General features: G+C 43.6%; 1 protein-coding gene across 2 annotated transcripts in view; it reads right to left on the bottom strand.

The window, feature by feature from the left end:
- The window catches only part of SCAP (SREBP cleavage activating protein), a 90,320-nt gene that overhangs the window by 17,548 nt on the left and 46,510 nt on the right, over positions 1–26,262 (bottom strand). The window contains exons 10-26 of one of the 2 annotated variants that reach the window (XM_084594934.1): positions 23,839–23,987; positions 22,438–22,532; positions 21,598–21,696; positions 21,099–21,211; positions 19,855–20,008; positions 17,816–17,918; positions 16,421–16,637; positions 15,942–16,081; positions 12,489–12,727; positions 10,497–10,612; positions 9,646–9,876; positions 8,021–8,273; positions 5,561–5,646; positions 2,946–3,028; positions 2,247–2,377; positions 1,577–1,657; positions 288–500 (exon numbers count right to left, since the gene is read on the bottom strand). In XM_084594934.1, the coding sequence (XP_084451060.1) occupies positions 288–500; positions 1,577–1,657; positions 2,247–2,377; positions 2,946–3,028; positions 5,561–5,646; positions 8,021–8,273; positions 9,646–9,876; positions 10,497–10,612; positions 12,489–12,727; positions 15,942–16,081; positions 16,421–16,637; positions 17,816–17,918; positions 19,855–20,008; positions 21,099–21,211; positions 21,598–21,696; positions 22,438–22,532; positions 23,839–23,987 (2,503 nt within the window). Of the gene's footprint in view, positions 1–287; positions 501–1,576; positions 1,658–2,246; positions 2,378–2,945; positions 3,029–5,560; positions 5,647–8,020; positions 8,274–9,645; positions 9,877–10,496; positions 10,613–12,488; positions 12,731–15,941; positions 16,082–16,420; positions 16,638–17,815; positions 17,919–19,854; positions 20,009–21,098; positions 21,212–21,597; positions 21,697–22,437; positions 22,533–23,838; positions 23,988–26,262 lie in introns of both variants that reach the window. The other variant, XM_084594933.1, reaches the window with a different exon arrangement.

The following is a 26,262-nucleotide window of genomic DNA, read 5'->3' on the forward strand; positions in this document are numbered from 1 at the left end:
GCGTTGGCAACACAAAATTTTTTTTGAGAGGAACTTAATAATTCAACCGAGAAGTGTATATGCTGCGCAAGAAAAAGGGGAAGCACTTTTCGCCTCTGAAACCTTGACCCCACTATCGAGTACAGTGCACGATTTTTTCTTTTCTTGGCCAGTGGTGTCACAACCATTTCCATTTCGGTGACCTCTGAGGCTGGCAGGTTTCCCCAGAGCTTTTCTTGTGCAGTAGTTTCGGTGACTTCTGAGGCTGGCAGGTTTCCCCAGAGCTTTTCTTGTGCAGTAGTTCTCACCTGGTAGAGGGTGTGGAGGAGGTGTCCCTGGCTCTTCTCCCATATGCGGAGCCGCGAGTCCGCCCCGAGGCTGAGCAGGTAGAGTCGGGTGGTGTGCAACGCTATGACTGCACCCCGGTGTGCCGTGAGGCTGTAGGCGCACGTGCCCGTCATCAGGTCCCACACGCACACCAGGCCGTCCTGGCAGCCGCTCACTGCCGCCGATGCACCCGGCTGTACGACAGGTTCCGTACCGGTCACTATGTACCGTGACTATCTTGGTGCAAAGTTTATGAAACTTATTCTTACTCCAGCTCCTACATTAGCCCCATAGTGACTGGTGCACGTGTATGGTACAAAAACGCTAAAAATGTCAGTGGTTCTTCTGTGCACTCGCTAACGTATACCGATTACAAAATAGTTACCAAAGCAAGGTTAAGTGCCAACCTCCAGCAATGCAGGGAAGACTTGCTCAAAGATAACTTGCTTGCAAAAGGTGCTAATCCTAATGGCACAACACCCTTTACTAGTGACCTAGGAAGTGCTGAAAGTGTTGTCAATTCTGCTTTATTGTGTGCACATGTGCATAGATTTAGCATTATCATCTTCTCAAATTCACCACAATATGCAAATTTTCATTGTACAGTGATCATGATTTCTCTGACAATCAACCAGGTATTTTGCATTTCTGCAACGTGGGTACTACTATGGATGAAATGCTAATGTTTTTTAACTTTTACCTGACATGTTTGTTTCTCGGCTGCTAAGGGTTAAAGCAAAAGGGGCAAGGAAGGCTGCATAGGTCAAGAACGAAAAATTAGACTGACTGTAGGTGGGTGAGGCCAGACAACAGTAGTTGGACAGGGCTACGAGATCCAGGCAGTGGACTCGACTTGGCTGATGAGATATTAAATGGCAAATCAGTTTATCAGGCCTTTTCGTGGGACAGTAAGGTGTTCCAAACTCTGCTCCTTTTGGCCTATACTATGGTTAGATGGCATTCTCGAGGCATTGCAGATGAAGCTATGTGATGTTAAGAAGATAGTAAGAGACCGGAAAGCGTGGCGTGACATGGTCCATAGGGTCACGAAGAGTCGGACACGACTGAACGCCTGAACTGAACTGATACAGGTGACAGCTCTGTCAGATAGTTAGCATTTTAGCTGTAATGAAAACTCTAGATGCTTTTATTATAGTATTGATTAAATCTAGGCTGATAGTTTTCTGGTTTTAGTTAAACAACCTTTCAGCCCAGGTATTTTATTTCTTTCCAACATAGCCCAAAGCATGCAGCAGACTCCTCAAAGTACCTTTTCAACGTGTATGGCCGAGATGCCCCCAGAATGACCGTGGAGAGTGTATACACACATGGCTGTGTCGCAGCGGAACACCTGCAAAACCCAACCAGAAGCAGACGAACCCCAATAATTATGAAGAATTAACTGCTTCAGGGCGAAAAGAAATTGAATTTTCTTTTAAGGCATGCTTTAACACAGGCACCTTAGGCATTCAAGGCATCCAACAAATGTCAGCATTAATAAATAACAAAGGAGGGACTGTGGGCGTTTGGTACGCCTGACTTTCGTACAAAATCTTAAGTGGTCTCTACAAGACTATGCATTCTAGTACAATTTAAACTCGCAGTGTATGTAAGTCAAAGCAATTACTGCAAAACTGTGTAAGGCTTAACTGAATCTCTGGACTTACTGTAAAACTGCATTACACTTACCTGTATCTCTGGACTTAAGTAAAGCAAGACGACTTTATTTTTATTTTTACTGAACCTAGTGAATGAGCCACCAAGATTGCCCTAGCCATTCAGATGCAGTGAACAGCCAGTGCTCTCGTCTTTATTGACAGGAAGCTTGTGCAAGTCAATACCCTCTCAGGATACCACACAATCCATATCCAGTTATGTTATGCTAGATCGTTCACGCAGTGGCAGACAAGCTGGAGAGAAGAACGCTCAGTGCAGCAAACCTTGAGCAGGCGATCCAGGCTGCCAGTGACTATCTGACCCCCTTCAACGCAGACAACTGAGATGGGCTGAGTGTGGGCACGGACGCTGTTCACCCACACCAGTTTGGCCTGCACATCTGCACTTTCCCAAGCTGCAACAGAGAGGGGCATGGCTCAGAGTTTCATATTGAGAACTTCATTAATTAGCAAGGACTAATTAGCTAACTCTTTTGTATACCCCCAAGATTATCAGGGAAACAGTTTTGTTTAGAGTGAGATGAATACAGAAAGAAAATTATTCTTAATTACATAAATTCACTACATTCAACTTGAACTTACCTTGATCAGACAAATGTGTGTGTGTGTGTGTGTGTGTGTGTGTGTGTGTGTGTGTGCGTGAATGCGGTGAAGATGAGCCATGCAATGTCACCAAACAGAAAAGCGTTTCAGCTACGTCTTCATCAAATCAAAAGAACTAAATCCTCTAAATTGAATTCAAGGTCACTTCGGATCAATGAATCTTTCAAAATAAATTCAAGTTCTGTCACTAAAACACAAACCTGCTTTAACGCTTTCGTCCAATTAAAACATGCACACACAAGCTATATAGGCCTAAAATGTGTGCGAACACCATCTTGGTGTGCCGCATTATGTTATCCTGCCGCAGTTTCTTAACGAAAAGAAAAAGTAAAGAAAAGATGCATCCATCACACTTGTTACCTGCTGCATCAGACGATCGCCGATCACAGTACATCTCAAGGTGCCAGCACTCCAAGATGCCGCTTACTCTCGACGTGATTATTCTGCACAAGTAAGCCACAATATGCCAGGTCGAGATCAACACTGGTGCCACATACATTCAGCAGACCAGTTTCTGAAACTAACACCGCGCTTTCTCTAGCAGTGCTTTTTTAAAGCACTGACTACCAGAAGAATGCTGGAAACACCGCAACAAGCTGGAGTTCGCACAATGTAACCAGGCGGCACAAACCGCCAGTCCAATAGTGGTGCTACATTGGCAATGCACCGGTCCTATGTTGGACCAGACGTTACCAGCAGATTACCAATATTGGGCCAACATTTTGTGCTGTCTGGGGATGTGAATGCCCACAGGTGTGGCTGCTGATGTTCCGAAGAGGGCATGATCCTCTGATAATAAAAGTCCTGTGCACTGGCAATGGCTCTCACAGCCTCATTGTAAAAAGCTCTGAGCAAGAGTTCCAAGACTGTAGTAACACAATGCAACTTGCTTCAACGAAAGAAACATAGGCCAATGCAGTGCTGCCACCATCTACAAGCTACATTCCTCGCAGTGCATCATGACCACTCTGAAACACGTGGGAATAACCGACCTTCGTAAAGAGGCGGAATACCGGAGCGGGAGGAAAGTGGCCAGAACACTACCCTGCTGGCAGCAATCATGCACTTGACAGTAGACCACAAGAGGGTAAGAGCACTACACGCACCGGCTACTGATCAGATGTGCACAGCCCAGTGCATTGGCCATCCGTTACACACAAGATGGATGCCATCACAGGTGTGTCGCGCTGCAAAAAGGGTAGCTGAGGCCCTTATAATGTTGCAGCAATTCTACAAGGTTCTTGATGAAACTGGGAAAAACTGTTGTGCTCACCAGTGTTTCCATCTCAAATGCAGACTATCATCATGCAGTATTATCAGAGGAAATTACTGTGATCCAAATGGCTTTTGGCAGTTTTTTTTTTTTTCAAGGCTATTTGGTAATTAAAACTTTTCGTTAATTGGAGCACTTTTTCTTGTCCCCTGAATACCGAATTAATCACAATCTACTATATTGCCGCAAACCATTGAAATCCTTGTTCGTTGTTTTTTCGACAGCCGCAGGCATGCGGCCTTGTCACTTTGATTGGCGCACAAACCAATCGCGTGCCCTTTATTTGTTCATGCTCGGTATAGCATGCGCCTTTATCAATTTCTTTGTAGCGCAAGATGCGCTGAGATTAGTCTGGAATGATCACAGGCAAGCACAACTACTTCCGCATTATTCCAGACTTTTCCAGTATTCCTTGGCTGTTTTATCTGAATGTTTCTGCGCCAACTTTAAATTGAGCACTGCCGAATGCAACAGGCATTCATAGATCAACGATTGTCGAGTATGCTTGCCGCTATCGTTGCCGCCAATTCGCTTTATTCTTTAGCAGGTGCAAGTCAGCCCAAGAGTTCACTCAGTCCAACGCCAGTCTCTCCTTTTGCTGGTTTTGGCACCATCACCAAAACGCGACAATATTCAGCATGCAAAAATATGCCGCACAGAAGTACCACTGCCCATTTGCCGACACCTGAACCTAATGTGTGTCTGCTGTTAAATATTTCCACGAAGCCTTCACATACACCTGTTACAGCTCCTCTTGCTTGAAGAACAAGCGTAGGAAAGTCAATTCTGGAGGAAACTTTCTTCATACACTTCTGCCAAACTTTGAAAGAGTGCAAACACACACGACCACTAAAGACAAGAGACGAGACACAAGCGCCGGTAATTCAGTTTTCAAAGTTTTCCAAAAATGTACCAACTCGCCCAAAAAGAAGTGTTAATGAACTTCTGCCAAGTACACTGCGACCTCATTCCTCTCGGAACACTCGTACACCCTTCATTTCTTTTCCTGTTTTGTGCTTGCAGAAGCTATCCTGACGCTACATTAGTGTGCTTTTTTTCTCACCTCATTTCACACCTGCAAAGTGGACTCTCCAATTACAATCATGGCCACATTACATTTGGGTAAGCATATGCAAATATGCGCACGTGGGGAGTTTATTGTACTGAAGTGGCTAAGGATTTGAGAGATGGCATAATGGAGGAATCCAGATCAGCTTTCACCACCCTGGATCCTTTAACACTACCACTGCCGCCTTTTGCTTTCTGCTTCCATCAAAACATGGCGACTAAGTATAAATGCGATCGTGAATAGAAGGGTTGAGAGTGCACTGCGTTGCATGTGGCATGCATATGTCATAGGTTCAATCCTCACCAGCTGTGACCTGTCCTTTTTTCGTCTTGCTTCTTCTGAATTATTGAACATGCAAAGAAAGTTCGTAGAGCTCATTTCATAGACACAGCCATTCATTTTTAGTTCCTCCAATTTCATCATTTGTTTGTTTCTTTTGTACACTCTAGGAGCAAGCTACAAGAGACTTTTTTTCGTCCCAGGAACATGTGAGAAGAGTCAGACCGAAAAATGCACTTTCTAGCAAAACACACTCTAACCGAAAAAGTTAGCGGATCTTACTGTTTAACAGACACAGCTACCTAGAGCCCCTATGACAGCACAGCACAACGAAGGAAAGAGACACATGCTTACCTGTGGCCAGAGACTGTGACCGTTGTTACTCCATCGGTGTTGTCCGTATAAATGCCGCACAGGCGACCAGTGGGCATGTGCCAGAGCTGTTGCGAATCGCAAAGAAAAAGATGACAAAGCCTAGGAGTTAGCCAAGGCAAGCACAAGGCTAAGTCAATATGGTAAAACTGTCCCTTCACTTTTTGAAACATTTAAAGAAGCATAAATACCAAACTTTGCTTGCATTTTTCTTCTTGTTAATGATGAGTAAGACATTACTGTACAAGGATTGTGAAGTGGGTTTTGCTACGACTGTTAAATAATTTGCAGTTGATTTTTCCTTCACCTGTTTCGCTTTCGATACCTGAGCGATGGCCATGACACCAAAGTGAAGTAGGTCAATCGCTGTCTTTTCCCTTGTCGTGATTCCTACTTTTGAGGCAGGCTGAGTTCAATTTTAGCGAAACAAAATGATTAAGGAGAAATTTTTATATCAGTTTTTTTTTTTTCATCTCTCATGTGACCTAAATTTAACTTTGTTGTCATAGTCATAATTTGACAGTTGAAACCGAAACAGGTGAGAAAAGAAGTTTGATTATAAATTATTTACTGGCGATAAGCAAGTAGCAAGTGGTAATCTGTGTAGTAGAACTCCTTTATAGTAAAGTCACTGGGACCAGCAAAATTATTTATTACATTGGTGATGACACAGTCCTGAAGAAGCTGTCTGGTAATTAAATGCCTACTTACTGAACACGCTTTGTTACTCAATAAAAAAAAAATAAAAAAAAAATAATAAGACTAAAATACCTCGCATCTCTCTCTTACCATCTCTTTGTGCCATTTTACAGTTATATGACTTTTTTTGTTTACATCGTGTGGAAGTACCTCTTAAGCATGAGGGCAATGTGGCTACGAATACAACAGGGTTTGATTTCACGTAAAAACCAAATCCTAATAATGGCATCCCCTTCTCCTATTTCTGTCTTTTAAAAGGCAATTGAGAAATGTGTGCATCACTAAAACACTGTAAAACCTCACACGCCGAGCCTTCAGTTCTTGCCACTGCTGCCTTGTACTACACAGTGCTCCAAATGTTCGGCCGTTTCTTCTCTTCCTTACTTTCTCTGCACTTTTACTCTCTTTATTTCTTAATGGACTGCGCCGCCTTCTTCCCTTTCCGCAGAGAGCTTTATTCTCGTCCCCCCCCCTATTCGCTGAATGCTTTCCCTTACGAATCCGAGGCCTACACGAAGTTGGCCTCTCCTGAGTACTACTAAGAAGGAAAAAAGAACTGACTCACGATCCTAGGTAGCGCGCGTGCGCCGACTTAATTTCGTGCAAAGTCGTGGCAACGGCCAGGCGCATTTTATTATATAACAGACTTTTACTAAAAATATTTATTCTATAAAGGGAGAAACATGCACAGTCATTTATGAAAGATGAACTGGGACTCCAGATTCACTTTACTACAGCCGAGTTTTTATATCTGAGTTTACTATAGTGGGGTTCTAATCAATAGTAATGTATTACGCATCCTTATAAATAATAAGTTATCAACAACAAATAGCCCCTTCCTTCAACACATCTCAGCAACCTCCCACTCTACATCCGTTCGGAACCGTTATTTACCCAAACAGTGCATTCCTCTTTCCAATACTTCATTACCTGCAGTCCTGATCCAACAGCTTTCTACTCCACCAGCCCCAAGAACTTGTGTAACTGGTAGGGTTGCTTAGGAGTAAAACCAGTTGCCTGCCTTTGTAAGGTGTATATAAAGGGCCTCATTATGAACACAGCCACAACATGCAAGATTTTTCCATGATAGCGGCCATTATAGTCACAGACACATAACTCCGTCTCATCAACGGTAGGGTCCCGCAACATTTTTCTCGTCACTGGTTGCCTCTGAGCGGGTTAAGCGGCGATTGCTACCGAGAGGTGTGTCTGAACGCAACCTAACGGTAACATACACTCACAAAAGACAGGAAATGATTACGTTGAAAATAAATAAATAGTGTTAGCGTTGTCGTGCTGTTGTCTCGTGGCTGTGTTCACGGTTGGTTTTGTTGCTATTAAGAAATAAAAACATCACATGATGCAACCTAAAGGGGAATACCCCCCAGGAAAGATATTGGTAGCTTATTTTATTGTTGCTATTTAAAAACTAAATCCAGGATAAAAAGTTACAAACACAAAATTCGAACATATATTTTATTCGCTAGGTGCTCAGGTAAGTAATGTTAATCCATTGCGCCACTGAGGCAACGAGTACGGCAGGCTTTAAATGCGCTCTTATTCATTTTTACAGTATTTCCACTATCTGTCACCAGGTGATGCTACTCAGAGGACCCAACCGTTGAAAGAACGGAGTCACGCGTCACAGACAGCTTTCTGTGACTATGTAAGCTTTGGGTACAAGGCGCCGGTTTCCACAAGTGAGCCAAAGCCAGAGCAAGCAAGGCCTTAGTGTGCACTGACCTCAATGCGGCCATTCTGGCAGCCCACTACAAGCCAGTGACTGTAACATCCCAGGCACCAGATGGGTTGGAAGTCCAGCCCCGCCGATGCATGGGCGGAACCCCTGCTCGATGCATCCCCTCCGGCTGCTGCCACCAGCAACGGCTCTTCGCTGCTCATGCCCGCTGACTCCCTTATCTGGTGCATGGCCAATTCCCGGTCGTCACCTTCTCGAGGCAATGCCACCGGGGTGTGCAGAGAGGGCATCACAAATCTGCAACCGACCAGAGACACAGAGAAAAGCGGTCACTACTGGATGCCCCTTGCCATGCTCAGCACAGCACATGACATCAAAGTGAGCCACTGTCCGAGAAACGTGCGTACATACTCTACCAGTAACTTTAAAACGCAACACCCTCTGTACCCTTTCGGGGTTGCCCTCTGTAACGCCGAAAGACCTTGAGGGTAAATAAAAAAAATAAATAAACACCCCCTACTGGCTGACCGGGCCTCCCTGCCCAAAGCAAATTAGGCTGTCTCGTTCATGAAGTCTAGACTTCTTTGTATCGAGCGAGGAAAAGGTGCATAAACTGGCTCACTTTCTTTTTTTTGGGCAGCTCACCTGCCCCATGACAGAAAAGAGAGAGAGAGAAAACCTCGACTAGCAGATGGGTGCTAAAGGGGAAGCAAAATGGTATGACACCACCCTCAACATTAAATAAAGAATGGTTGCATCACAATTTTGTTATGAAATTTTATGTGTATTTCTGCATTACAACCCAAACTTTTGCGAAAAAAGGTCTTGCCTTAATCTGTGAAAGAAAAAATATATATATATAGGTTTACTCCGCTGCCATCCGGTGTTCACAAAGCGAGATATTTATGTACCTTACCTTTCCTTGATACCAAGAGGCTTTTAGAATGCAAATATGACACGACCAGAAATATGGCCCTCTAATTTTGGTTAGTGCAGGTAGGCCCATGTCAATGACGCCAATAACACACAGTAAGGGCATAAAACTAATGCCCTGGTACGAGGAGCATTAAATAAGTTTTAAGCATAAAACTAAAAGAAACTCTAAAGGAAAATAAAAAAAACATGATCTTCTGTACTACTATGGAACAAACTGCACTGACGACGCTGGGATTAATGGATTTTCACATTGCATCTTTTAAAGTTTGTTTACAGTGGGCTTATGTTTCACACATACCATGTACTCAGAAGAGCACATTTTTATCACCTGAACAAAACCACTGCACGAATGCACGTGCCTTATCCTGCCTCGTAGCCTCTTCCCCCCTTGCAGTGATAAGCATCATTAAGCCTCAAATGCGCCGAGCGTACAGTGCTTTGCACAACAGCCACATAATACTGCATCTCTTCTCTCCTCACAGACTCCTTCATTTTGAGACACAACAAGAAGAGGTTGAGAGCTTCTTGCAAAACTTACTGCATTCTTTTTCCAGCTGACAGCCTGCTCTTGCTTACCAAGCCCAAAACATGAGTGAACAAATTTGTCTAAGTGCTACTAAGCCTTTCCTCAGCTCATACCCTCATTGGATTTGGTGCACACTTCTTTTCTCATAAAATCCCATTAATTCTACAGAGGAAAACACAGGAAGTGTGGCAAGCCATGTGTGCTTGCCTTGAGAAGTCGTAACCCTTGTTTCGAGTGTCCTCGGGCGTGATGGCGGGCGAAAGGCCAGCGGGACTGCTCTGTCCCACGAAAAACTCTGGCGGCTGCTCCCTGCTCATCTGGCTGCTCAGACCAAAATCACAGGAGTCCGTAGGTGACGAGCCATAGGTGGAATCCGAGGAGAAGCTGCCACTCTCGCGCAGGGTGTAGTTTTCCCTTCTTGGTCTCTTTGAACCACCCCTGTGAAATGACACCAGACAAACTTCACAAGAACAGAAGGGGACCGACCTATTTACTGATTAAAAAAAAAAAAAAAAAGACAATCTGTTAGCAAAATCAGGATGTTTAAAGCACAATCCCAAAGTATGCAGACTCTGAGTCATGCACTTATATTAGCAAGGACGTCAAAACTATGATTGCAATATTGAACACAAGGTGAAAAAAAGCACACAAAAGTGCTGATTTTGAAAGTTCACTGAATGTTTTCTAGAAGCCTCGCCAGCTTGCTATAACAATAAAGAATCACCGCAACAAATTCTTCATGCTACTACCTCTTCCTTGATAATTGCAAAAACTATTACACGCTAACAGTAAAAACCACTACGACGAATTCTTTCACTGCAATTTCCTTGATTAATTTCAATATTAATCAAGGACAGAGGTAAGAAGTAGCTGTTTTGCTATTCGGCAAGCGGCTAATGTTCATAAAGGAGCATAGTTTTCTCGTGGCAAAATCACTTCAAAATGAAGCCCGCAAGGCAAGAAAGGTTTCAAAGCTGGTCTTTAAATTTTTTAAGAATAGTGCACTAACTTAACTTGCCCACCAAAGTGGTTTGAAAGCGCCAGCCTCCGAAGCCTACCTTCTTCGATTGAGGACGTTGATGCACTCTCCCGTGCTGGAGTCCCAAATTCTGACATCACCGCCAAGGTCCGAGCTAACAATAGTGTTTTCCTCAGTGATGATGCATTCTATCTCCTGAAAAGTATCAGATTTTCATAATAAACCATAGAGTTATCTAATTATCTAAAATATAATGCACTAAAATGATGCGCAATAATTCAAACATGTGCGAAGAAAGCCAAGGAATGCATGCATGAATTTGCACCACTAGCGTTCAAAATGCAGCCTTAATTTTCCTCTAGTAAAAGCATGTTCGCTGCTAATTTTGTACAGCGCAGCCAACGAAAGATGCCACCCTGCATGTTTATGCAAATAGTGCCATAATCTTCCGACGCATACAAAGGAATCTCGTTGATACAATTCTCATGGGAAATGAAAATTAAAAAAATATCTGAAAACTGTATTATCCGAAACATGCCCTAGAAGGTCGCTAATGAAGCATACTTGGCACAGAACTCACTTTTATTACTGCACTTTCAATAACCTCTCATCTTGTGCTGAACTTTTTCTTTCTCGATGCCCAGATGCAAGCTTTTCTGAAACTTGTTGAAACAAGTGGCAGTTTCATCCATCGCTTAGGTTCCCAGTGAAAAAGCCAAGCTGCAAACAGGCCAAACTTTGGCAATCTTCCAGTTTCACCCAAAACGAGGACCTTCTCATTTCAATAATCTATCACATTTCATCGAGAGGCTATGCATCAAATTCACGCTCGGTACACAAGTGCACCATCTAACCGCTCTACCACTGTTTCAGTATGTTATGTGCCATGCTCGGTACTTCTGTTGGTCAAGCAATGCAACACTTTATTTTCTTTCTTTCTTGCTTTTTTTTTTCCTTTTCTTTTTTTTTTTGCTTTCTTGAGGGCAGGGAGCCGGTCTGTGTGATGCATCAAACCAATCAGCAAGTAATTTGGGCACAGGATGCTTTTGCCTCCGTGTAATATTAGATTATAACAGTACTCGGTTATAATGCAAGGTGCAATCTTTGCTTCTCTATTAAAAAAAAGTAAAGCCTTCATTACATTCGAGTGAATGCCGCACTTTTGCGTGCCAGTGTTGCATTAACATTTGCACACCAAATTTTTCATGCACAACATTTCGCAATATCTTTCTGTGCCAATAAAGCTCGCCTATGAACAACAAGAGTATAGCAACATTAAACCTGTCAGGATCAACGAGCGAATAATTGCCGTGTAGCATTAAGGCTCTTTAAAGGAGAGGAGACATGCTCTGCTGCCAGGTAACCTTTTCTCTTGGATGAAGCCTCCTTAAATATTTCTTATAAGCCTGGCACAACTACTGAGTCATGTTAATACATTAAGACAATGTTAAACACCTGCACAGTGCCAAAGCAAAAATGAACTCTGAAGCTCCTACCCATGGAACGAAAAGGGTAACAACTGTGCCAAACAGCATGAGCAACAGGAAGTGAAAGACAGGAAAGACAGGGCCATGTCTTTTAGCCTAGTTACCCTTTTCGTTTGATGAACATCAACCAACTAGCCCAGCTTATCGCACCACTACTCATTGAAGCCTACCACCGTAACATACCTATCGAATGTTACCCCAAGTTAAAATTACCTCGCATATGACAAATGCCAAGCAAGTAACATTTACCTTACACAGAAAATTGTGGGAGCTCATCAGAACTTTCAAACATAACTGGAATGATTAAAGAATTAGGCCACTCCCCAAGTGTAGAATTATTGCCAGTTGTCAGGGTTCTTACTTTACATAACTTCACTGCATGCCCCTGCATCAGAGCAGTGTTTTGCAGAAATTTACACAGTGCTCTGTGTGTTTTTCCCAATGCAGTAAGAAGAGTACACAACTGAGCGCCTTCAGAATAGAAGCTGACATGAGCAAACAACAGTGCTCTCATCTGTGCCACCCATGCCCTTTCTTATCTGCTGCTGGCTAAGCCGACAACCAAAAGAAGTGCAAAGCAGTACCTGAGTGTGTCCTTGCAGTTCGATGGGGTAGGTGTCCATAACAAGGAAGGTGTCCGGGTCCCTGGATGGATACAGCGTAGACCAGGAAGAGCGCCACTCAGCATAGTTGCGGGAGCACATGCACCGATACAGGGTCACAAACAGGTACACCACAAAGAGGACTGTAGGGATGGACAGTGCCAGCACCAGCGTGGCTTCAGCACGGCTGGCCGGATGCATCAGGCCGTTGACAGAGTTTTCTGCTGGGAAAAAGAGAACACTGTGACTCTTTCACTCCTTGATGCAAACAGTCAGCACACAAAATTCAAGTAATGATGACTTCTTAGCTTGGCTCATCAGACATAAACTGCTAAGATTAGCCATTGAAATCTGAGCAGTAAGGGCGATATTCTACTATTAGACATTGACAATTTGCAATTAATTTGATGGCTGTCAATATTTTGCATATGAGAAATTCGAAATGTATTAAGTAGCAATGCCTGAAAGGTTTGGTCTGGCAAGCCTAACATACTGGAGTGCTCATGCATTTAATTACACACAGTTGCAAACCCAGCCAATGCAAGCCAATTTCCAGTGACTAAGGTCTCGTAAAATGTAAGCGATGTAAGTTTTGCACTTAGATTTATCGTTCTTCATATGGAGTTGAGCAAGTTAAGTTGCTCTATTATACCAATGATTTTTACAGCCTGCTTATACAGTGGAATCTTGATGACAAAAATCTCATGGGGTCGTGAAAACATTCATATCATCCAAGGCGAACAAAATTCATTCACAGAAGCATCGGAAATGCATTCGCAAAGATCTGTTTGTGGCTGGAAGGATTTATTTATGGCTTCGTGGTCACCGCTCGGGCTCCACATTGCACAACTAGGGATTGCAATATCAGCAAAGTGTGAGCTGCCTGCCACTACTCACTCCTCGCGGTGCAATGCATATTGCGCAACTGGCAACCGCAACATCAGTGATGTGCGCGCAACATTTAGTGCTCGAGTCTGTGGCCCCAACTCGCGCATTTGTTACTATCCACAAAGGTGCGGAGTGTTTTTGGAATAGCCGAAATTCTGCACATTGCAGATATTGCATTCCGACCATGCTACTTTACACATTGTAATTTATAACCTCAACATTCGAACATTCAAAGTTTCAAATTACAAATCGAATATGTTTGTTATTCGATTTGCATTCATATTTGAAAGTAGTAGTAGTAGTATATGGTTATTTTATTATATATCCAAAACGAAGGAAAAGATGCTTGCCAGTCCCGGTATCTGCTATCTGAAACACCTGAACTGGGGCAGCGGAAATAAAGGGATAGTGAGGAAGCGGTAAAGGAAATCAAAGAGGTGAGCGACAGGGAGAAAGGACAGGGTAAGTAAAAATAAAAATAAAGAGAAATGTATACACTATGGCACAATGTTCGAAAAACCCATATTCGGAATTTTCGAATATTAAAAAATTCCCAAATACACCGAAAATATTTTAATTCATCGCATTTTCCACGCCCTGCGCGCTTCGCTGCAATGATTGATCGTGTGGACTCTGCAGTGAAGCATCCTAAAAATGCGAAGGGGCTGTTTTGTGAAGAGGGACCTTCTCTTCTGAAAGAGGGCATTCCCGATAGTGTATGCACCCACAAAGACAAACACTTGATGAGACTGAGAGAAACTGAGACTAACGTCATTCTCACTTCAGTTTCATGGCAAATGCAGACAACCATCGTGCAGGTAATCATAAGGTTGAAATACTGTTGCGCAAACAGTTTTCAACAGTTTCTTTCAGGCCTATTCAGTGACTCGAGGCTTCGGTTAATCCAGACATTTTTTTCTGGTCCCTTTAATCCCAATGACTGTTGCCAGCCGCTTGCAAATCGCTTAGAAGACCGGGTCACACAGGCGCTTCATGGTAATTGTATGTGCGTCCTGCGATGTAAGCAACCGTCGACTTCAGTTCACTGTAGCCAAATGTATACTCTATGGCCGTTTTTGTTCCCTAACTTTCTAAATTTTCTCTCCCCAATCTACACACGAAAGCGATGCTCAAAATGGTGCACAAAAGCAGTGCTTCATCAGAATGATGCCTCAGTACAATGCTCGCGAGCATTTACAGGTCATTGTCAAAGCAAGTTCAGACTAAAGGGAAGCCTCTTCCGCTATTTCATTTTTCACAGCGCCGCATACAGCACAGGAATTCGGGGCGAAAGCGGTTCACGCAGGGCACAAGCAGAAGACTTTCGCAGCTACCGAAAGTATGTCCGTGACGTAGTAGCCGTCGTGGCTGCAGCGAGTGGCAGCCTGATAGCAGTGACGTCAGTGGTATCAAGAATACTTACAAATTTCACCGCCAGGTGCCGCTCATTCTGCCAACGAAGAAATAAATCAGAGATCTGTTGGACGATTAGCACTAGGTGCCCACGGCAAAGCTACAAATGAGGCGGTACAGCGAGATATGGGCTGGGCATCTTTCGAAGTATGGGAAGCTCAGAGTAAAATATTATATGAGGAACGCCTGAGGAAATTGGACAGTAACAGATGGGCAGCTAAAATATTTAAATACCTGTACTTAAAAAGCGTTGACTCACAATGGAGGAAAAGAACTAGGAAACTAACTAGTAAGTATGCTAGTCACAAGAACGGAGAAATAAAGAGCATTAAGCAACAGGTGAAAAACACAGAAGGTAAAAATTGGATAAATTCGATGGAAAAGAAACAGAGTGTGGAATTATACTGAAAGTGGAAAATGCAGATCAGGAAGGAAGATTTCTTTGATAACTCACGAGGCAGTGCCCTACTTTTTGAAGCTAGATCAGGGTGCCTTAGAACACGCAGCTACAAAAAGAGATTTAACAATGGAGATGACGCATGTGCTGTATGTGGAAACTGCAGTGAAACAATTGACCATATTATACTCGAATGTAATGGTATCCATCCGGAAGTTGATGCAGGCGCAATCACGGTTCCTGAAGCTCTGAGGTTTAGAGATAACTGTGGCCGGGTGAATAAACCGGCGGTAGAAACTAGCAAAAAATGACTGGAAGATTGGTGGCTTAAAAGGAGAGAAGTGACATAATGTTAGTAATGTAGGAACAAAAATTTAATAAATAGAATGATGGTTTAGTTAACCATTCTAAGTCAATAATAAGATATAGGGAGAAAAATGAGCATAATAGCTACTGCTACCACCCCGTTTCAAAGGGGACGCTCCTATATTCCATCCATCCATCCAATTTCAAGAAACGCTGTTTTTAAAAAATTAATAATAAATTGCTTCCTCTGTTCCAAGAAGTTGTACTTTGGGCAATTGCTTGAAAGTACTCAGTCTATACACTGAACATGTTTATCAGTGGCCTTACACCACCATTTTCTGTGGCCCTTTAATGAGGGTCTACTGCATCACAATCTCGATACCCATGAAACCAAATGTCAGTGACAAGTGTAATTGAACGCAGATGCCAACCTTGCTCAGCGTCAATGTTGGGGATGATGCGCCAGTTTGTGTGGAAGACTGTTTTGTGGTCATCCGCATGCCTCATTTCAATGGCCTTGCTGGCAGGTACAGGAACCGAGAGGAAGATGGGCGGCAGGACACTTATGTACCTGCAAACAGTTCATTCATAAAGAAAACACACATGTTACACCTTCACAAATGCGAGTGCTAAAGGAACTGTCCGATACAAAGCCACAGAACCCACAAGCTCATGATGGTAACAATGAACTAGTACTAGTACAGGTTGTAGTATGTACTAAAACCTGTACGGATTTCAGATCAAGTGCCGAGTGAAACACGTATCATTATTCTCTAGGTGTACAGAAATTTACGAATGTGAAAACGGGCGAAACACCAAACTACAGAACATAACGTACAGGCTTATCATGCACTGGTAATATGGAATAAAATAAAGAATCTATACAACACCCGCCACTATGTGCACTTGCCTGCCAGCTACGGAGATGTTGTAGTAGCCAAACAAGGTCGTCCAATGCTTGGTGGGCAGTTCCTCCCAAAGGCGTGCTTTGCTGTGGTGCAGGTTAGCATGCTCGTGGCTGGTGGAAGCCGCAGCAGCTGCTGCTGCTGCCAGGGACTCCTTCGACGCCTCCTCCAAGGCGTCTTCTGAGCCATTGTGGCCGGTGAGTATCTGTATGAATGGGTGCACTGCGCCACAAGTGGGAGAGATGGGGGACAACACCTTTGAATATCCTTCCCTTGTTCTGCCCACCCTTCTCTCAATCCTGCAAGAATCAAAGGCCATCAAATACCTTCACAAAGATAACGACGGGCAGGGATCATGAGATGGACCGTACAGTCGCATACAACTACAAGGAGGTTCTACAGCCAATGGCGTCAACAGATTTTTATGATGTCACAGTTAATCCATGGTTAATTCTCTCTCGCACTAATGTGACAAGAGTCTATGAGTACATGAAATTGTCATAAAAATCAGTAGACGCCACTGGCTGGTGGGTGTCCTCTGTGATGCATTTACCACTTCTTGAGTTGTATCCAAAACTTGATGCAACCAAGTACAGGTGTACAAGTCACTTTTCTGTCTTTTCTTTGTTACTTCAGTGTTGGTGAGAAGACCTTCGCAGAAAACACACACACACACACATGCACGCACGCATGCACACACTCACACACACACACACACACACTCAGGCACACACACACTCAGGCACAACCACCACTCATTCTATAGTTATAGTGAGACTAGCATTTAATCTGAATGTTGGCAGTATTAAACAGCAAAATTTTTTTAATCAACTTCATAGCTCCAGGTTTCAGCCAAGAAAGGCCTGAATGCAGTCTCCTTAGCCTATTGTAGCCTATTCACTTTTTCCCCATATGCTTGTGTGTAACTCTTCTTCAGTAAGAACAAACATGATTCACAATATATTGAGAAAATGAAACAAAACAGCACAAGCAAAAAAGAACAGATCTAAAACAGGCAGGTTCAGAGTCAGTGAACTCAGAATTACAGGTTGTATAACGGTAGATGCAAACCCTCCTCTACTTATATACTAATAAATGCAATAAAGCAAAAATTAAATGACCTGACATGAGGTATAAAAATAAAGGGTCTTCTCTGTATTGCGTAGCATACCACACACACACACACCCAAATTCAAAGTAGTCTAAGACACTACTTTCAGGCTGAAGATACAACAAGCAATTCGACCGTGAAATAAAACAGGAGACCTCAAGCATGCCTTTGAAGAAAGAGAACCGAGATGCTACAGGCCTAGAATTTAGTGTCGTGATAAACTCAATAGATAAGATGCAAAGCCTTAGATGCATCTGTACCAGCATAAAATTACAGCGAGAGCACCAACCTGATTCTGCAATGTTGGGACCCAGATTTGTTGTGTTGTCAGTGAACTTCCCCACGATTCCCATGCTATGAATAAGCACCATTATCCACACAACAAGACCCAGCTGCAAAGAGACAACAAGAAAAGAGACCGAGAAAACTTATAGCCACAGGACTTAACTGACAGGGTAAGCAAAACGCTGCATTTAAAGCCAGTTATGTAACAAAAGGTGTCACAGTTTACAAAACAAACACAACAAGAAAAAGAGTCTGCAAACACTCAGAAAGGTCTGTTGCCAAGAACTGTGCAAGCAGGATACGCTTTTAAGATGGTTGTTTTCTACTTTACACTGACATGTTTGATGCTTATCCCTTCTGCCACATTCCACTGCCCGAAAACTATACAAATTTTTTTCGCTTCACTCTTGGTGGTTTTTATGGCTCGATAACGATTTTACGCTCTACATTTGCTCAGTTTCATGACATGTCCGCTCTTATAATGCCAAGACTGTGCAATGGTTTCACATAGTCCCCTGAGGGTCGTACAACTGCTGCAGGCAACCAAGGCCATCACGTGCCAGACACAAGGTTTAGGCATGAAACGCAAGGCACTGTTAAAAACGCCAACAAGTACAATGCCAACACTAGCTAGGTGCATGCTTAAATACGCACCCAGATGCGCTCAAGGCATTCTAAGAGGACCATAAGGCAAGGGAAACGACAGCAGAGTTGAACAAAGCAGGTCAACCGACCATTCAGTCACTGTCTGTATCCCAGTGTTTTCAGCTAAAAACACAAAATAAAAACGCCGCCACTGAAAGCTTTACAAGCGACGAAAATGGTGGCGCCGTTGCTAGCACGCGGTACGCACCAATAAAGCCTAGCTGAAGAACCAGCTTTTCTTGACATAACTATTTAAGTATCCCATGCCAGACTATGCAGTGTCGTTATGGGAAACCTTCTTGAACGTGATCATACCCGAGCTCTACACATCGAAGAAGAAACGGATAAGCAGGATGCTCGGACATATTTTCACAGGTGAAGAGAAGGCATTCTCTATCCCGACAGATGCATATAAGATGTCACAAGCAAACGACAGCTGCAAGCGTCACTTGCAGCATCTTGGACGCGGCATTTGCTCAACACGTGCACAAACTGGCCTGCACTTAAATAGCGGACTCAAACGCTGTCCAAGACCTGGGACTCTTCATTCATTCACAGTGTCACTGAAGAGTGGGAGCTCACAGATGAAGACACAGCGACGATCTATGCAATGACAATAGAAGAAACTTCCCTTCTGCAGAGGCCTCAGCATAAGTGATTGGAAGCTTTTTAGTGCAACGAGAAAGGCCCTGCAACAACCTGAGAAGGTCACAAAATAGCTGTCCAGAAGCAAGTCACAAATGCTCTCTCAAATCATCTCCCTTTTGAGACGTGAAGGTTGTTCCTGTGCAATATTCTGGCCAATCTGAAAATGCAGCAACCATCCCCTCTAGCCTGTTAGAAAGCAATAAGAACAGGGGTTTCCTGACATCACAATGTCTTGATACAAGCCTTGGCCCCACTGAGAAACAGCATAGAAAAAGATACATGCTATAGGCACAAGCAGAAAAGAAATGAGCATATATGCTCCTTTTAGAGGCTGCATAAGGAACTCTCACGGGTGACAAATATGCCAAATAATCAAGTGGAGCTCAGAATTCTTTGGAACATGACACATCAAATGACTCTCTATGGAGCCCGTTTGCTAAACTTCAGTTCCAATGAAATCAACCAGCAAGGGCGCACAGATGCAGATGAGATCTCACACTACATGAAAGCACCACTCGTCCCATGGTCCCTAAAGCGTCTGGCATAGTGGAAGATAATTGTAGGCAGCCTGTATCCATCCCTCGTAGGAGGTGCTCGTACATACTGAAGAAACGTTCGCATGTAACTAAAGAAAAATTTGTCTTGGTCTGAGGGATCCAGCCCGTACGTTGAAATACATAGGAATAAGACCAGAAATGTGCGAACTGGTTCACTGGAAAGCAAGGTGGCGCAAGGGACAAGACAACTTGCCATGAGTCCCCTCTGAATGAGGCGCATGCGGGCCCAGAAGTACACCAGACGGAGCCGCTTGGGCAGCTTCAGGATGGGCGAAGTGGGCGTGGCAAAGACACGAGACATGGTCCGGCCAGAGCCATAAGTAACCACGGGCACACCATCCGAACGCCTGCGGTGAAAGACAGTCACCAAGAAAAGCAGGGCAAACACCACCTCAATCTCCTAAAGGAATGCATACCAAAACACAAGACAAGAGCTCAATGAAAAAATAAAAATAAAATAATAAAAATGAAACAATAAAATTATATATAAAATAAAAATTATAGTAATAAAAAAATAAATATATAGAAATGGGCAATATAAAATAAAAATAAAATAAAAATATAAACAATATAAAATGGGTAATATTTAGGCTAGCAGCTGCAAACTTTAGTATACCTCTACTGCTCTGTTACTGGCTCACTAGCACCGCTGGACAGCTGTCATTCAGCCCCATTTAATTGAGCTATCGTGTTGTTAGCACTGCACCAAATTGTGCGGCTCCTTATTTGTGCCTCCTAACCGACATGGTACTTGACGTGTCTTGCATTGAGGCAAAGCATCGAGTGCCCAACAAGGGCGACAAAGCAGCCCGTCAAGGGCTCTTCGCAAGATTTTTGCAAGAAGGTGCTCTGGAAACCGGCCCCTTTTGCATGGCTAGGGACGTACAGAGCAGTTAAGACTCCTCAAGCATGGTTCAATAGTGCATGCTGCCTGCAGTATCACTGACATATTAAGCAGTTTTTGGTTAGCATACAGCGCTGCATTAAGCGTGGTGATTCTGCGGCCCTTAAAGATGTGCCCAAGCAGGGTTGCATTGTACAAATTACCCATTTTACCTTCTATTGGGCAAACCGCTGGACGCTTTTCTCCAGTCAAACATGTACAACTCAGATTCAGCCAGAAAATGTCAATATCCAAGCTGTCTGTAAAATCACAAGCGTACAGAAATGCTTTGTATTAAATTAAATTCCACGATGATCACAAACTCCCACAACCTTCCTTGACGGTACGCAACACTCCTAGGGTCTAGTTAATGACATTCAGCTTTCATACTTTAGTCATCTGCCCTTAACTTAACAAAATTTTTGTTCATGTTATGTTTTCGTGCTATGCTGAAGCAGGCACTTTCTCAAGTAAGCAACAATCACTTTACAAAAACGAACTTTGCCCCTAGTTTTTGGAGCTACACTAGTGAGCAGCAACTTGCCTACGCTTACCTAGACCTGTACAATACACCAACAGGGCTCCGGTTATCCTCATTTGTCACATTCTTTTCGTCCTCCGCCCAAGCACTCGCAGCCTCCGACTTCCCTTTCTTCAAATCAGATTTCTGCAAGTAGAAAGTCACATCAGAAGAATGCTGCAAATTCCTTGCCCTCCTGACTGTAACAGGCATTCTGCTGTTCATCTTGACATTACCAGGAAAGTAACTCCATGCACCGACAACTTCCTTTCTCTAATATAGGAAGCAGCACAGACGAATGAAACGCAAGCCAAACACGGGCTGAATAATTTGTCTTGCCTTTGTTTTATTTCGTCTGTGCACTGTTACCAGTGTTTCTGACAACGAGCACAGCCTGGTTCCAGCTCACCAAACTTTCTTTCTCAAATTCTATAGTAGTTTACTGGCGTGGCACGCTACTCTGGTAAGAGGTATTTAACTGTTTAAATCAGTAACAATAGAGAGCTGACTGAGCATTCTAACTTAGGCCTCACCTCCTTACGCTGGATGTCAATCGACAGCACAGTAGCAAAGAAGACCATCTGAAGAAAAAAATCTGAAAGCAGCCCAACAACTGCAAACATGCAGAATTCCTGAAAGAGACAAAACAACACAAAATCATGAAGGAGGTGTATAGTGTCAGGATATTAAAGATATCAACCGAGCATGAAATGTTAGTACCACTTTGGTCTGTATAGTACTTTATTTCCCTTGTGCATGTTTTTTTGTGCCAACAGCCTGGGTGCGCATAAATAGATCCCAAAGAAAACTACTGCCGAGCTAAGCATGCCTTATGTTGTAAACCTGTGAAAGTAGCATGAAGACTTGGACAGTTGCCATGGTTGCTTGGCAAGCATGCTTGCAACATGCTGCTTTATCATGACAGGGCATGGCAAGCGAATTTACTGTATTTGCACACATATAGTGCAAGGGCCTAGTTTAGACCTCACAAGCAGAAGAAAAAAAAAAAGTCCTTTTTTCACCCCAAGCTTTGTTTCTCCCTTCATGGCATGACTCAAGTGTCCCCCAAGAGTGAAACAGACACTGCACTTTTCCTTTCGCGATAACCAATCACAGCTCCAGGATTGAGTTCTGTGACAACCTGTACTTATTTTACCATCTATACTAAGCTGAGTACATAAAAGACAAATGAGTTCACTGCGCCTCACATTACGTCATGTCCTGGAACGCCACTGAATCTACTTTCGTGCATACTGCTTGCCATAATGTTATCAGGAAGCTTCCATAACACACTAGCCCAAATTTAAGAAAAAAATGTTTTTGCAAAACACCAGTACGAGAGCAAGAAGAGAAAGACAGGAGATGATGCATACCTGTATTGCTGGCACAAATGTCAGGAAAGCAAGGGTGAGCAGGAGCAATTCAGTGAGCAAGTTCTTGGTTATGGACCACCCTTCCTTGCTAAGACCTGAACAGCATAAAAGACATTACGCAAATGTAATTTCAATAGGTCCTTCCTATCAGAAAACGACACACATCAGCCACAGTGTGTGGCAGCCTATAAGTGCATGCTGAACAAGCACCGTAAAGACAACTTATGCCCCTGTTGAACCTATTTTTGAAATCGTTGGCCAGCACATGAAGGTTATTCGTGCAACATCAATTAGGCAGCGCTTTCATGCAAGCAACCTTGCCTGCGCCACATGACGGTGGCGCGGCCAAAGAAAGACTGCCGCCTTGTTCATGAGCATGGTCACTACCCCAAGACAACAGTCTGCGGCTCCGCAGCTAACTAAGCAGGAAAGAAGAAAATAGAGGTCTTTGTGCCCATGCCATAGGAAATGGTTTGTTTGCTGTTCGGGGTGTGGAGGTGAGAAGATGGAAAGTTGGAAAGACGGTGCGGAGTCCCTAAGGTTTACGCAGGCCGCTCCTGACGGGATGAGGACAAAAGCCAGTCTTCTTCCCTTTTCTACCTAGCCTTCACTGCAGGGCAATAAAAGCTGCCCGGAAGTGCAGCAGCATGGTTAGGTTAGAGTAGTCGCTCTGTAGTTACAAGTGCTGCAACAGTTTCACTGCAATTGTCGAATATTCGCTCCTACCTGTCGGCCACCCTATCTGGCAGTGAACAGTATCTACACATTGTTCTGTTATACCAAATACGGATGAAAAGAGCCCTGGCTTGCCACAAGAATATTATATCATCTATAAAAAAAAAGTGAGCAGTATACGGCAAGCTTCAGCAATGCCGCAGTAGCTACAAGGCGAGGCAAACCTGTAATGGTATCTATAGTTGGTTGTACTATATCACAGATACAGGAGGTGTGCTGTATACTGTCGTACAAAAAGTGACACTAGGAATGAAATAGAACAACAGGTAATGCTGTTTGCACAAAACATTTATACTACTTGCCTTTCTGTGTGATTCCCGGTGCTCTTGTGCAAAGAGTGAACTCTTTGCACAAGAGCAAAGCATTCCTCACACATCCCTAATATGGTATCGTTTATCCTAACGACTCTCTTATGTTACCACAAAAGCCTCACATAATCGTCCCACTGAGATTAGTGTTATGCAGACTCGTTCATTTTCCATATTAAGGCCCAAGTCACAGGTTCATTTCTTTTTTGTGCTAACGAGAGCTTCGAAGTATGCCATAGCAGTAACTTGCATCTTGCTCCCGACCCGAAATGGGGTGAGATCCCCATTGGGCTGCCCTGATGGATCTTTTTCCTGTATCCTTCCACTATAGAATGCACTGAATGAACCGAAAACTCACCTTGAGCAAGGCGCACCTTGGCACCTACATGCACTGGTGTAGAGACAACCGACTTGGTCAGGACCAGCATGTTCTCCAAGCCGATAACCACTACCAAGTAGGGCAGGATTTCACTGGGAAGGCAGGATGACCGTGGCGACACCAGCGGGCTGTAAAACACAGTTGAAACCTGTCACAACCTATTCAGACGATACTGTACTGCTTTGGGCCCTCCGCATTCACGGCACACGGTGAAGCATTTCAAAACTAAAAGTCCCTTCGAGAAGCTTCCAAACAAACTGGTGCAGAACTTCCAGTCATTAAATACTACTTAATCGATCGCCATCCAATTTTTCAAGCATATTACCGGGCCTGCTGTACTTTAGCTTTGATGTGTTACCCAGGTACTCAATATTTCTTCTGGTTTAGAAGTAGGCATTCAGAAAAGGAACAGTTCAGTGCAAAGACTGGGAATATATGTTTATTTAAAGTATGAAAACAATGTCTGCGAATTTGTTGGAGGCTGTATTGCTAGCTTTGCATGTTGTGGGTTGATTTAAAATAAATACTTCACAAGGTTTAACTGGCTCATCATTCTCTGCGTCATCGACCTCGAGCGTGACCTTGCCAAGCGTGACCTTGCAAACACCTGCCTCTGGCAGGTGGCAGGTGTCATGGCCGGGCTTTGGTTAGTGGGCGGTTTTTGCGACGTCAACTGTCTTTAAGTTAGTTGTCTTTGGTGACAGCTTACATGTGTGACGTCAGCATTGGCCTACGTATGTGACACGTGGTTTAATTGAATAAAGTCGCGTAGTAAGCAAAGTGAATGCCGTCTGCTTTGAATTGGAGTCTGAGCAATGTCATCTACAGCAATGTCATCTACATCAACCATATACCAAGAAAAACTATGCCAAACTGGTGCTTTTGACTGTTATGCTAGGTTCAGCCATGTTAAGCCTCTGCAGCCATGCTGTGGTGGTCCGGTGGTTAGGGCACTCGACTGCTGAACCAAAGGGACGTCGGATGGAATCCTGACTGTGGCAATTTAAGTGCACATTACAGAACCCCAGGTGGCCTAATTTGCCAAAGCCCTCCACTCTGGCCTCTATCATAGGCCGAGTCACTTTGCTAACGAAACCAACCACTCAACCCCTGGAATTTCTTTCGGTGTATCTATATCACTGTAGTCACCCTCACAACCACTGCTGCTTTCTCACAAGAATGCACTGGGACATAAGGTTTCACTGCTGCACTCAACGTCACCTTCACTGTTATGGAGATTACCCATTATTTCTTAGTTAGAAAGGCTACCTTTGCACCTGCTATGGCTATAAGCCTGTACACTAAAGTATAGCAAACTAAAATTGTCAAGAAATGTAAAAAAAAATTGCAATCAGGTACCATAACAGCGAATGCTTCTAGTACCATGAAATTTCTACCACAGCGAAGTATTTCATATTCCCCGTTAGCAAGCCACACAAGGCAATAAAATTATTTCCCTCACAACAAACTATTCCTGCAGCGATTCTCCACTGCAATGAAATTCTTAAGTAGAAGCAAACTTTTTTTTTTTTTTTTTTGTGCACCGGAATATGTCACTATCTCGTTTGGTTTCACCAAAAATGGCTGCCAATGCAAGTTTCCACTTTCAACAGTGCTGCTAACATTTCCTGCAGATAACGATTTAATGTGCGAACCACGGCTGTTGGCAAGAGGTGGCTTACAGCTTTCAACCTTGCTTCAGTAATGAAAGCATAATGAAAATCAGTTGTGCATTCCGTTTAATGCAGAATTATCGTGTCAACGATGGCATCAGACATTTTACAATCAGCAGCACCTATTTCTGAACCGCTCCCGCAGCAACTTCGCTGCACAGCACGTTGGGCCTCTTGACGCAGAGCAACAATTCGCAGTCACCGGCATGCTGGCAGGCAGCACGTCATTTCGGGAAATGCACCGCCGGTGTGGGTGCACTTTTGTTTTACTTTTGCGCCACACGGGAGCGTCACAATTTTTTTTCCCCCTTTCTGGTGCACCAGTAAGGCACTACTGTATATAGATGGCAGAGTGACGATGGTTCAAGATGCAAATCTCAACAGCACAACTCGCTGTGCCAGCTATGTTGCATCGTACGTCGCTACACATAGAAGAATTAGAGCAACCGCATACTTGGCACACTGCCCAAATGCACTGATTATGATGAGCAATACACGTGCCCCATATTTAAGGCACAGTGACCTGAGCTCATGAGTGCATTGTTAGCACCAAAATGCCCCAAAGCAGCACAGTCTCAGCACAACTCTTGCGGGATGAAAGCAGGGGCGCTCTATAATTTGTGCAGAAAAAAAATTTATGTTTTGAAATTTGTTGTAGCCAGATTTAACAGTACTCTACAAAACAATTAGAATAACTACTTCTATCCAAAATGTATCCAGCACTCATCCA

Source organism: Amblyomma maculatum, chromosome 2, assembly GCF_055883805.1.
Source record: "Amblyomma maculatum isolate TAMU_Amacu chromosome 2, ASM5588380v1, whole genome shotgun sequence".
Lineage (NCBI taxonomy): Eukaryota > Metazoa > Arthropoda > Arachnida > Ixodida > Ixodidae > Amblyomma > Amblyomma maculatum.